The sequence below is a fragment of the Artemia sp. Qi Xiang Cuo genome, chromosome 6, assembly GCF_049724085.1.
Source record: "Artemia sp. Qi Xiang Cuo chromosome 6, ASM4972408v1, whole genome shotgun sequence".
In the NCBI taxonomy this organism is placed as follows: Eukaryota; Metazoa; Arthropoda; class Branchiopoda; order Anostraca; family Artemiidae; genus Artemia; species Artemia sp. Qi Xiang Cuo.
This window is the reverse complement of record NC_142799.1, coordinates 30815802-30828743: the sequence shown is the minus strand read 5'-3', so window position 1 is coordinate 30828743 and position 12942 is coordinate 30815802. Positions and strand designations below refer to the sequence as shown.

The following is a 12942-nucleotide window of genomic DNA, read 5'->3' as shown; positions in this document are numbered from 1 at the left end:
TTCATGAGAAATTTGTTTGATTTTGCTTAGAGTCTCTACGTCTGTTTTTTTTCTTTTTCTTTTTTTTTAAATCCCACCTCCTCTCGTCTCGGTGATATAATAATCTTTTTCACATAATTTCAAAACTTTAATGTCACCAACACTAATTTAAAAACGACATTTATTTTTTTTATTTTTTTATCCAGACAATATTGATAAAAACACACTCTGCTACTATACATAATTAACATGATCAAAATTTTAAAAAGGATTATTAGCCTTCATTATAATTTTCTGTATTTTTATCCTATATTTTCATTTTTTTTCCTTCCCTTTTTCCATTTTTTCCTTTTTACCCTTCATCTACATTTTTCTCCTATTAAAAAATAAATTCAACAAAATTACAAACTTCAACCAAACTAAAACCAACCAAAAACAATTCTCTTCCTCTATTTTCTCCGCCTTTATATCTCTGAAATTTAAAAAACTAAATTCAACCAATATAACATTTTCATCATCCTAACTATAGACTCCCTTTTCAAAACAGAAAAAAAAATCCCCCTTTTATACCAACTAAAAATGAATTAAGGCAATCAAATACAAAAGGTTACTCTCCGGGGCATACTACAAATCAAATAAAAACAAAACAAAATACAACGCACGTCCCGCTTGTAGGATGCTCCCCCTCCTTAGGAGAATCCTTTGGCGGTGGCTTCAACTACATTCCAAATTTTATATTACCCCTTCAAGCTTCCATAAAAAAAAATAAATAAATACAATTTGAACCATTCTTCCCTTACAAAAACCTCAACAAACAATAAAACATATACTTAAACAACAACATACTTATTTAGGAATAAGGTTTCAAAAATTCTAAAAAATTACCAATAAACTTTAAATTTCCAAATAAAATTCAAAATTTACTTGATTGCCTTAAAAAAAAAAAAAAATGGACTATTTACCAAACTCTCTATCCCCTCCCGATCAAGTCTTTCTTACCATTTTCTCCTCCTTCTCAAAAGCTCTACTTTCCCCCTAACTACTCCTTTACATTTTTCTAACTCAATTCTCTTTTTCTTTTTCCTCATTTTCCAAAAATGTGTACATGCCCATATCACAATCAATGACGTTCCTTTCTGCCTCTTTTCATCACCTTTTCTTTCAAAATCTAACTTCAAACTTTTTTTTTTTACTATTTAAACTCACCATCTCTATATTCTCACCCCTAAAAACATCAAAAATAGAACTAAAAACTCTACGTCTGTTCAACCCCCTAAAAGATAGAATTAACCGAATATCTCAGATAAAATATTTCACCATATTTGGCTAGATATTCCACCAACGGTGATTAGTTCTGCTCAATCGATTCCTGGTGTGTCGAAACCTATTAAATGTTTTTTTTTGAATTAAAAAAAAAAAAAAAAAAAAAAATGATGAACGGAGTTTTGACAAGCATTTTGCTCTACACTTCAGGTATAAATAAGTTGATGCATCCAACTTCATTCCACGATTACTTTAACCTAAAACGATAGAATAAAGTTATATGTATTTATTTATTCATGCCTGCAGAGTAAAGCAAATACCTGCCACAACATCACATCTTTTTTTTAAATTCAAACGAAGAAAGAATTCTTTCTTCATGAAGAATGAAGAAAGAATTCTGTTTCAATAAAAGTAAGGTCTAAGATCTTAGGATACTGCAGACACAAAGTAACTAGTTTCAAGCTATCTCCATGCGTGTCTTCTTCAATTGTATGACTACAAGACCGATGGACACTATTCTTATGTTCATTGCTACCCTTTCATAGCCCCTTTTGACTGATACAGTACATAGTCAATAATACCCTAATACCGGTATATAGTCAGTAAAAAGTCGGTAATACCATTATATTTTAAATTGATTCGCGGCTACTTGTTTAAAGTTAGACGTTAAATTTCGAGGATAGGAACCATCTTCCAATATTCTACCCATTCAAAACATAAATTATCTCAGGTGTCTCAATCTAGTCTTACCGACATTTGGAGTCTGGTAATAAAGTATCAAACTTAAGTAAAATATCAAACTAAGGACAAAATCATAATGCTGGGCTCGTCCAACAATGTCAATAATATGACCTTGCTAAAAAAAATCGGATCGCAAACGTCTGATTGCATACAATTTTCATTGTATCCCTCATCCCTGCTTCGGGGGACACTATAGTACACTTGTCGATATCTTTCTCTTGCCCTTCGCTTACAGTTAATTAAGGATGTTGAATTAATTGAAACAAATTAAGTATGATAAATTTTATTAAAGAATATACTAAAGTCTTTCAACTATTTTAGCCTGAAAAGAAATTTAAATTATTTATAAGATATACAATCGAATCCGTACAGTGTTGCCAAATCAAAATGTTTCTGAAGCATTTTTTTTCTTGTTTTTTTTTTAGATTGTTACATAAAGTTGACTTCGTCATAGGAAGGTATTTTCCCTTTTTAGAAAGCTTAGAGGCAAAAAGACCACATGTGAACAGACTAAACTAAGGACAAAAATTATAACACCGTGCTCGACCAACACCGTCAATAACACAATCTTACCAAAAAAGTCCGATCGACTTGAATCTTCTTGCTCCAGAGGGTCAGCATTCAATTCCTTTTCACCAGCTTCACAATAGGCTTAATTGCAAAACAAAAATAAAAGTCATAAACAAAGAAATTAGGGTAAAAGTTCAAGGTATTAGATGGACTTTTACTTCTCAGGGAGGAGGGTGTCTGAAAGAAATAGTAAGAAATGTTTTATAAAAGGCGTGTCAAAAGGGTGCTATTATGTACCTTTTGTTTTCTTTCATTAAAATAAGAGAGAAAGAGAGAGAAAGAGAGAGAGAGAGAGAGAGAGAGAAGAAAGAGAGCCCTAGGGCCATGCCCTTTATCCATACATCGATATATTTACGATTCTTTCCCCTCCCACCATTTGCTGAATATTTTAGAAAAGTTTTGGTATTTTTTCCTACAAGATCACAAAAGAAAGAAATAAAAACAAAATTTACCAAAAACTACATGGAGAAGAAATTATTAAAACAGATCTAAAATCAGCCAGTATCCGAAAAATAGTGTCCGCGCACCTAATGAATGGATATAGCATTTCATAGAAAAAATTGAAATTTTTTTAAAGAATAAACCATCAGAGTTGAAGAAGTATATCTAGGATATTGTCATATGATCTATTTGATATATCAAACTATCTCCAGATACAATTTTCCTTACCCTTTCCTTTTTTATCGGTTTTTTTTCTCAAAGGAATTGTCTACGGCAAAAAAAAGTGGCTTATTGTTCTGCCTATATCAAATATGCTTATTTAGTAATGGGTAAAAATTAGGACTAAAAGAGGCAAAGCGAACCAAAGTATTGAGAAACTAAAAAAAAGAAAAAGTATAACATGTAACTAAAAACAAATAAAAAGAATCTGAATTCAAAAAGACTTTCTTACAAGGAGAAATCTGCAATGGCTGTGGCTGCATCTTATCAGCATCTTTAGGAGTAGATGAGCGGACTCCGACTGAAGGACTAGGGACAGAAAGACTGTTACCACATGGACTAGAGGGCAGTGAAGATATTGGTAGGGATAAACTTCGGTCATTCCTTAAAGAAAGAAAACAATAAATTACATGGGAGCAGAAAATGAACAAACCAAGTAATATTAATATGAAATATTAGTGATTAAATTCTTTTTTTTATGTTTAAAAGAGAAACAAAAGCACAAAGAGCCGACAGGGCGCTATGCTTAAATTGACAGCCACCTAATTAGTATATAATACAACTTTTTACAAATAACAGCAAGCTTGTAGTAAGAATATTGAGGGCTATCTCGGCATTCTGGAATCACGACACAAAAAAAAGTCTGTTCATTCCTTGTTTAAAAGAGATTGGCTATTCACATTTTTGAATGTACTATTCAATTACACCTTATTTGCTGCGAAAAAGATATGAATCCTAATTCAGGAATTTGTCACTTTCACATTAACTAAAGGGAGAACGTTTTCAGCGGATTAAAATAATTTCACATGTACATTCAAAAATTAATCGAAGTTGAGAGACAAAAGGCAACTAGAATATGTCATAAAAATTGTTGAATATTTAATATTATACAACAAATCTTTTAGTTTTATTAAGGACTAATATTAGGAAGTGAAATTTTTTTTTTCTGTTTTTGATTGATTTTTAAGTCTTATAGAAGACAATTGAATAATAATATATTTTTATTCGATAAATCAGGCAGCGCAAAAACGCTGCCTAAGTAAAGAGCGATGTGGGCAAAAAGTTTTTTTTTACATAATTTGCACTTTATAGAAAAAAAACAAACGTGGATTTTCATTTTAATATGCATATACTGATGTTTATTCCTTAAAGTCTTAATAGTTTTTCATTTATTAAAGTCAAAAAAGTGAAAACATTTTTATATATTTTGTTTTCAATAAAGTGCAAATTATGCTCTGGTCTTGAGAAGGCATGGGGGGGGGGGGTTGTCAACCCTGCTCGTGTTTGATTTTTGCTCGTTATGAGCTTGCCTCGGTTGTTTATTGTAGTTTCTGTTCGTTTCGGGTTTCATTTATTTATTGATGGCGATGTGTGGTAGTTTAACGAGCGGAAGTTATTTCTGTTCATTTTTGGTTTACTGGAGCTCTTTACTTTTCTTTGAAAATCTTGTTTCGTGGAATTTTTTTTTAATTAATATAAAAATAAAAAGACGGAAGATCTAAATCACTTCGACTATTGCATTAATGGTTTTTAGTCATTTATTTGGACTATTTGTTCATGCTTCAAATTGTTTAGAGTCAAATTATTCCCTTCGGAAAATATTTCAACAGTGTTTTCAGTAGGGTTTAATCCAGCACATAGTGTTACCAGCATATCTGGACCTTCAATAAAACTCATCTTTATGCTTTAAAATGTTCATAGGGAAAAATAACCTCAAGGAAAATGTTTTGAGCCTCTTGAATTGCTGTTTACCAAGCAAGTTGTCTTATCGAAATAAGTAATCTCTTTGAAAACACTGCCTTTATATTAATAAATAATACGAAAAAAAACAGATATATAAACAAAGGGTACAATTTTTATTGAATCAGCTTTACCCGTTATTCATATAATTATATATTGTCATTTCATTTGCCTTATCGACGAAATAGCTTATTTTTCATCAACTACTGAACAGCAAGTTTCACTTCGTGCCTAAGCGTTTGTATAACTAAGCAAAAATATAAAACGAAAATACCACAAACATTGGGAGGGTCTAAAGAGGGAAGCTTAAAATAAATTCGGATAGAGGAGGGGCTTGCGCAGCTGCTAAGGCGGCTTGTGTTGCAGCCAGTAGATAGTAATAGTAGCCGTAGTATTAAAAGACAATGCGTTCGAGTATGGTAGAACGTATATGGTAGCTCAACATCAGACAGGATTAGGTGTGTATTTATATGAGGAAGAAGGGAATGCAATGATTGAGATCTTGTTTCGGATGTGGCATCATTCTATTTGCAGCTTTAAGTTCAAATATACACATTAGTTTTCTGTCTTTAATGGAAACTGAAAATAAGAATAGGGGATTCACAGACGATGAGTACATGAACAAAACAGGTGAATATTTCCTATTGTACAGGAGATTTCATATCTTTCATACAAGAGAAAAATTCACCATTGCTTACCATGTGTCGAATTTTTTATTTATTTTTTTCCTACGTCCTCATTTTTGATTGAACAGGTTCTTTTGGACTCAGACCTCGTTTTTGGTTTAACACTGTTCTTTTAAAAGATAAACATAGTAAAAAATAATGAGTAAACAACTAAATACAGGAGAAATGAAAACAGAGAATTAAATTATAACTTATATTTAGAATGATACAAAAATAACAGGAAAAAGGAAAAGAAAATAAAAACAAGAAGAGAATGTTGCCGCAAACTTATTGCAAAATAGTTCAGCTAATAGAAATCGTTCAACGACTAAATTAAGCGACATAAAGTATCATAATTTTGTTTTCACTATTAATTAAAAAGATGAATATTTTCATCTACAACGATCTCAATCCAGGTTTTACAGCTAAGTTTTTTTTTAAGGCCAAATGCATACATTGCTATCTCATACTGTAGACAGAAATAAACAAGAAGAGTAGATGGCGCGGTAGTTACTATTACCTAGCAAACCTATCATTTAGCTAGATTTTTGCAAGCTCTTTAGATCCTTCTTGGCTACAACATTGCTTTCCGAATGACGGGCAATCGGGCCAATTTTAAATGGATAATTCCTCCCTATCCATGTCTTCTATCCAAATGCGTCTAAAATTCATCTTTATATTTTTAAAAACAGAAATAATGATCCATATAATGTTTTTTTATAATCCAAATCACGATAAATACTTGTAATTTTCCAATAATTCTTAATGTTTAAACTCCAGCGACAAGGTTAGCCTCCCAGTATCGTTCTTGACAAGCGAAATTCCCGGTTACAACACTAGATGGCGCTGATGGAAATGAAAGAAAAATCAAAGCTTTCCAAGAAAAAGCGATAAAGCCAACAAAAGCAAATAAAACAAAAAACAAGCGGACATTGTAATTGCCATTTATAGTACTTTATCAGTGCAGATCAGGGAAGACGAAAACGGCGAAAAGTCTAATTATCAATATAGAAAAACAAGATAAAAGCGGTCGTACTTAGAAATTAAGATTAAGAACCGAAAAATTAGAAAAAAAACAGACTGACTATGTCTTATTCACTTGATGCAAGTAAGATCTGTAGGCTTTTCACTGCATTATAACTTTGAAGGGTAACATAAATCCAAGGCCTAATGGAATGTTTGAAATCCAATCCTTAGTCTATTTCTTCGAGTTTTTTTTTTTTTTTTTTTTTTTTGTAAATCTTTCTATGGTAGTGCCTAAAATGTGGCAAGAAAAAATGATGTCAGTGCTTTCTACTGTCAACCTCCTCTCGTGCTCACTAAATTTTTGCAAAAGATCAGATGCAAGTAAAATTGCTGACTATTCTTTTCCAGAGTTAGATGATACTACTAGTACTACTAACAACACACCGAAGCCCCAAAACGTGTGAGGCCAACACAGATACTCGCGCTCCTCCTCCATCCCAAATTATTCAAAGCACCCCTCTTTGTGCCTTCCCAGGACGTTCCCATTTCCCTTGAATATTTCTTTATGAGGTCCTCCCACCCCAACCGCGGACGACCTGACAATGAAATTTTAAAATTCCATGTCCATCTTCTTGGTTTTTATTCACCCGTATTCTTAATTCTTCCGTTTTCAGTTTCCAGTTCTTAGCTCAATCGTATATTTCCTTTTTTTTTTATGGTCAAGGTTTTTTCGACTTTTTGTTTTTGTCTTCCCGTCTTTTCAGTGCTGAAAATAGATCATCAACGTTCACCGAAAAATCTATTATCTTCTCTTAATTATCAGAATCGACCCTCTAAATCTTTATCCAGAATTTTTTTTTTTTTTTTTTTATTTGTCAGAATAGACAGATTCACTGTAACAAATTGTCGGAAATGATATAAAAGTGACCTCTACGGGAAAAGAAAAAAACAATTTTTTTGATAAGCATTTCAGCTATCACCATTCAGTTGTGCAATAGGAAAGCTTCTGTTATTAACACCAAAAAGTTATGCTCTAGCTTCTTTTCTTCTTTCCATTTCAAACTAACATTTATAACTTCCTGTCCAATAATTCTTACCTTGTCAATTTAGGAAAGCGATTATCGAAAGGACGTTTCCATTTGTCAGCCAATGAGTTGCTAGCTGGACTTACAGAATCAAAAGACGACCTCTTAAAGAACTTTCCACTCTCGTGACTTTGTACTTCCGTCTCGGACGACAAATCATTTGTCATACTAGAATAGTGTGAGCAATCCAATATGAAACTATTGCTGAAAATGATAAAAAAAAATTGAAATACGGAATATTTAAAGAAAGAAAGAAGAAAGAACTCGGCATAAGGAAAAAATACAAGAGAAATACTAGAAGAAGAAGAAGATATTTTTAGAACAACCAATGAACTATTAAAGATGACTGCTAAGAAAATTTTCTCATTTACAAATTCGTGTGTTTCGGTCTAAGACTACCAATCCTAGGTCACCCTTGAGAAGTGTGAGCAGCATGACGTGGGATTGTTGGTTCATAACAAAATTTCATGTTTTATTGGTGACAAAGATCCTTTTGGAGGTGCTTTAGTATCATATGCCCCACTATTATTAACTTTTCTCTCCTGAAGATCTCTCCCTGATTTCAATACGATTTTCTGACAATTTGCTATATTTTTGTGTAATTCACCTATTTTTCCGTTTTAAAAATTTGCCTTTCGGTCCATAAAATAAATTTGAGTGTATGCACCATTGCTAATAGGTGCAATAACTGATCTTTTAATTGATCATGATAGGTGCAATAACTAAGTGATCTTTTCGGGGTATGGGTAAAAAAATTAAAAAAGTATACTATTAGGCCACATTTCATGAACTGAAATGAAACAATCCCTGAGAAAGATGATCGAAAAAAAAGTAAAAAATTAAACAAAAAACAACACATAAAGAAAACACCAACATTCGATGGATAATTTAACAGCTTTGAATAACAATTTTACAGGAATAAAAAAAAAAATAGAAATACTGCTTGTACAACAACCACAATGAAGTACTGCAAAAGGTATGTTTGTTAGTCAGAGCCAAAAAGTAACTGGAGAGATTTTCCCCAATAGTATAAAAACCATCGAAAGCCCCAAAATTTACGTAAAAAAAAAATTCATTTGAAGTAACTAGATGATCTTCACAAAATTCCAAACTTAGGACTGATGGATCACTCCGACCACAAAGAAGACCGCTAAAGACACGGATTGAAACCTTGAAAGACGGTACATCATTCTATGCGAACTGCACACAACACATCCTCATGCCGACTCCATGTTCATTCTCTACCCAAAGGTAGGACCCAAAGATGTCCCCTCAGGATGTAAGTAGCTAGGTAAGCAAGAGTAGATAGCCAAGAGTGTGTTTCAGCACCATACGGGTTGCTTATGCAACTAACCCTAACTTCCCCCGGTGCTGAGAAATGTGACAACACCTCTGCCGATAACTGATAATGATAGTATCACTCTGATTTAAACTCGACAGTAGAAGATGGGGGATTCCCGTACTTTCTAGGGCAATCCTGAATTTTCAAGGCAACAAGCGTAAGTAATGGCAACGGCATTAGTACAAGGGATTTCATGTTACGAATCCCTGTAGTGTGTGAAGTTGAAATCATGTGTCAAACTCAATGGATAACTAATTTTGGTTAGCAAATAAGCAGTCAAAACAAGCTGGAACAAAGCGTGGAGAATCTTCATGCTTTGATTTGTTGCGCAGGTGATGATTTTTTTTAGTAAGCTGTAGCAAAGAATTGAGCGGAAGCGAAATTTTTTCTAGTCCCAGTGTTCTATATTCGTGAACCTTTGTCCTTAGTTGAGAGGTCATTAATTATTTTAGAAAAGTGAGAACAAATGGGAGGCTCAAAGGCAAACTATATGCTAAGTGCTCCTGACTAGACTTGGGAAAATAGTTTCGGAATAAATGAATTTAAGATTTAACCTAGGTTTAAAATAAACTGAACACTGTGACAGATTACAAGAAAAGTAAGGGAAATGTCGCAAAATATAGCATTAGTTTTGGAAATCTTTAAGTGGTTTCACCAACGGAATTAGCAATTATTTTAAATTATATATGACCCTTAACTGTGGTTTGGGGTTTACTGACCTAAAGATATTTACAATTTCTATACGGTCAAGCTGCAAAGGAATATAATGCATTTCCAAAATGTTTCAAACAGCCTGGAAACTGCAAAACAACGTAAATTTTTCTAATAAAAGAAGAGCATAATCCTGCTTACTGGTAATCTGCTTACCAGTTTGTCATGGATCTGTTGAAGATCGCCTCAAAAAATGTTCAGAAAATATGAAGCCCATAGAATACGATACAATACGTGTCCCAAGATAAGCAGAAGAAATCAGATAATATAAGCAAAAAAAACTTTCTATACCGTGCAAATAGCATCTGATTATTTCACTTTTGTCGTGAAGCTGCTTTGACGATTTGAGCGGAAGCAAAATTTTTTCTAGTCCCAATATTCTATTTTCGGGAACCTTTGTCCTTAGTTGAGAGGTCATCAATTATTTTAGAAAAGTGAGAACAAATGAGAGACTCAAAGGCAAACTTTATGCCAAGTGCTCCTGACTAGATACTAACTTAGGAAAATAGTTTCGGAATAAATGAATTTAAGATTTAACCTAGGTTTAAAATGACCGTTCTACACGGTCAAGCTGCAAAGGAATATAATGAATTTCCAATAACTTTCAAACAGCCTGGAGACTGCAAAACAACGTAAGTTTTTCTAATAAAAGAAGAGCATAATCCTGCTTACTGGTAATCTGCTTACCAGTTTGTCATGGATCTGTTGAAGAACGCCTCAAAAAATGTCCAGAAAAGATGAAGCCCATAGAATACGATACAATATGTGTCCTAAGATAAGCAGAGGAAATCCGATAATACAAGAAAAAAAAACTTTCTATACCGTGCAAATAGTATCTGATTATTTCACTTTTGTCTCAAAGCTGCTTTGACACATTTTTCTTACCTTTATGTGTGTATAATAAGATACATCATGTACATGTGTAAATAACAAATGACTGTCGTAGACTAGATGACAGATTTGCAACTAAAACTTGAGGTACTGAACAGTTTAAGAGGATGGGCGAATTCCCATAGAGGACGGTTCATGGGTCAAACATAAAGATGGTTAATGTCAGGGACGTTTCTTAAATTCTTTATTTTGTTTAACAATTTTGTCAGCAACTTTTTTTAAAGGAAGTATCTAGTCAGCAATTGAACATAAACTATGTTGATTAAACGTTAAAAGCCTATTTATTAAAAGTTGCAATTTACATATCCTGTATGATTTTGAGAAGGTGGGGAACAGCAAACAGCGAAAAAATACGCAGCAAATAATATAATTTAGTCCTAGGAATTGACACATGACCCTACAATAACCATTTTTCATCAAAACAAGCGACAAAGCATGAGAATCTTTATAGTGGGGTGAAAAAAGGGTTTGATTTGAAACATCAACTACTCCCAATCCTTATAAACGTTATTTTTTGGTAAACTCTAATTTTCTACGTTATACACCTCTATGCACATAACAGGATGCAATGCTTTCTCTCTCTTTCCAGATGAAAAAGCACGAAAAATAATATTCACCAAATTATCAAAAAAGAACTTTCTTTCATTAGAGCAGTAATCCCTTCCAAGGATGGACCAAGGATTTGAAGTTGGAACAATTCGAATTCACGTTGGGGTGTTTTAGCTAGGAAAGATCTTTATAGGGGGTCATTTATGATTAAATAGCGCATAAATAAATAGCACAGTATAAGTATATACCAGTAGCGAAATGTTTCTGCAAAAATGACACACATTTCATAGCACGCAATTTGGGAAGTTCCCAGACCGTCAGAGCCATATTTTCAGCTGCTACTTGGTTCTACCATCGGAAACATTTGTCAATGCGCATGCGCGAAGGCGGGATGTGGTAAGGCGAGGTCAGGAAGAGTGGTTTGGCTTGTGTGGTTTTAGATGTGTTTCAAAAATCTTCAATGGAGAGTATAGGACTTTTCGCTACTGTATGTTACTTCGACTGTGATAAATGTTTTTTATTTAACGGTCGAGGGATATTCCACTCCGAAAAGTTGTTTTCATGCAATGCATCTATACCCCTTCCCTCTAAAAGATTGATTATAAATACTGATATAATTTATACTTCTCTATAGTAGCTTCAGGGGTTTTAGTAGGACTTCTTGATATCATCAAATCTGGATGATGATGAAGGGTGGCTGTAGGTTGATACTGCATTTCAGACGGCACCGATGGTGAAATTCTCACTTCTCGGAATTCAAATACTAATGTGTTTGAGATCACTTCTGAATCACACGTTACTTGAAGAGTAACTGTACCGGAACGATGTGCTAAAGATAAACAAAATTTCAGTAACCATAATAAATACACTAAAAACAAGTAGGAAAACGTTTCAACAGTTGTGAAGTAACACTACTACCAGGAAACGGTAAGAGACAAAAACTCCTTTCTAAAGTTTTTCTTGATTCTTCTGTGGAGATTATGAAACGAAGAAGAAACGTTCCTTTAAAGTTTACAAATTTGAAGTAATGTTACAAATAAAAAAAAACAATCTTTTTTCCTAACAAATTAAATAGCATAAATACGAACAAAACAGAAACTATTCTAGCAGCAATTGTAAACTTCTATGGGATCCTATGATGTAGGACTCAGATACAACGGAGAAACCCTTCGAGACATGACATAATTTTTTTTATTTTTATTCTAGATTTCTGAAATAAAATTTTGGAAAAGTCAATCGGGTAATCCTGACTTAACTTTCATAAAATGAAATTCCTTACACTGACCCAATCTTCTGAATTTGTATGGACACATAAACATTTAAATAAAACCCGATTTAAAACTTAAAGAATTTCAACGGAAAATTTTTCTATAGATGAGAAGGAGGGAGGGAGTTCTAGAATGTCGTCCTATTCAAACCTACCAGAAAGAGTTGTCACATCTCAATCTAACTTGACAGGAAGTGAGACATGGTTTGCAAGCTGCGCCTTTTGGATGCCTGTAAGCATTGCGAGTCCTTTGTGGGGAAGGGATCTCAAAATGTCTGTAATTGGGATATCTACGGAAAAGGCCTGTCAGATCTCGAGACAATTTAATGGTGAGTAACAGCTAGCATCCTAGTTGTATCTTTTTCGGAATCGAGACCTGATCAGAATTCTTTGGGCAAGGGAAAGATGAGAGAAGGATTCCCTTAAGTTGGGATACTTAAATTGTGAAGAGATGCTTAAATTAATGTCATCAGGGTATCTACCATAAGAAGTAGTTGAACCTCAAACGAATTA

The 12942-nt window shown here is 33.4% G+C and overlaps 1 protein-coding gene across 2 annotated transcripts in view; it reads right to left on the bottom strand.

Annotated features, from left to right (window-relative positions):
- The window catches only part of Camta (Calmodulin-binding transcription activator), a 151044-nt gene that overhangs the window by 40708 nt on the left and 97394 nt on the right, over positions 1 to 12942 (bottom strand). Inside the window, exons 8-11 of one of the 2 annotated variants that reach the window (XM_089090148.1) lie at positions 11787 to 11991; positions 7682 to 7873; positions 3446 to 3597; positions 2557 to 2634 (exon numbers count right to left, since the gene is read on the bottom strand). In XM_089090148.1, the coding sequence (XP_088946274.1) occupies positions 2557 to 2634; positions 3446 to 3597; positions 7682 to 7873; positions 11787 to 11991 (627 nt within the window). The remainder of the gene's footprint in view (positions 1 to 2556; positions 2635 to 3445; positions 3598 to 7681; positions 7874 to 11786; positions 11992 to 12942) is intronic. The other variant, XM_089090150.1, reaches the window with a different exon arrangement.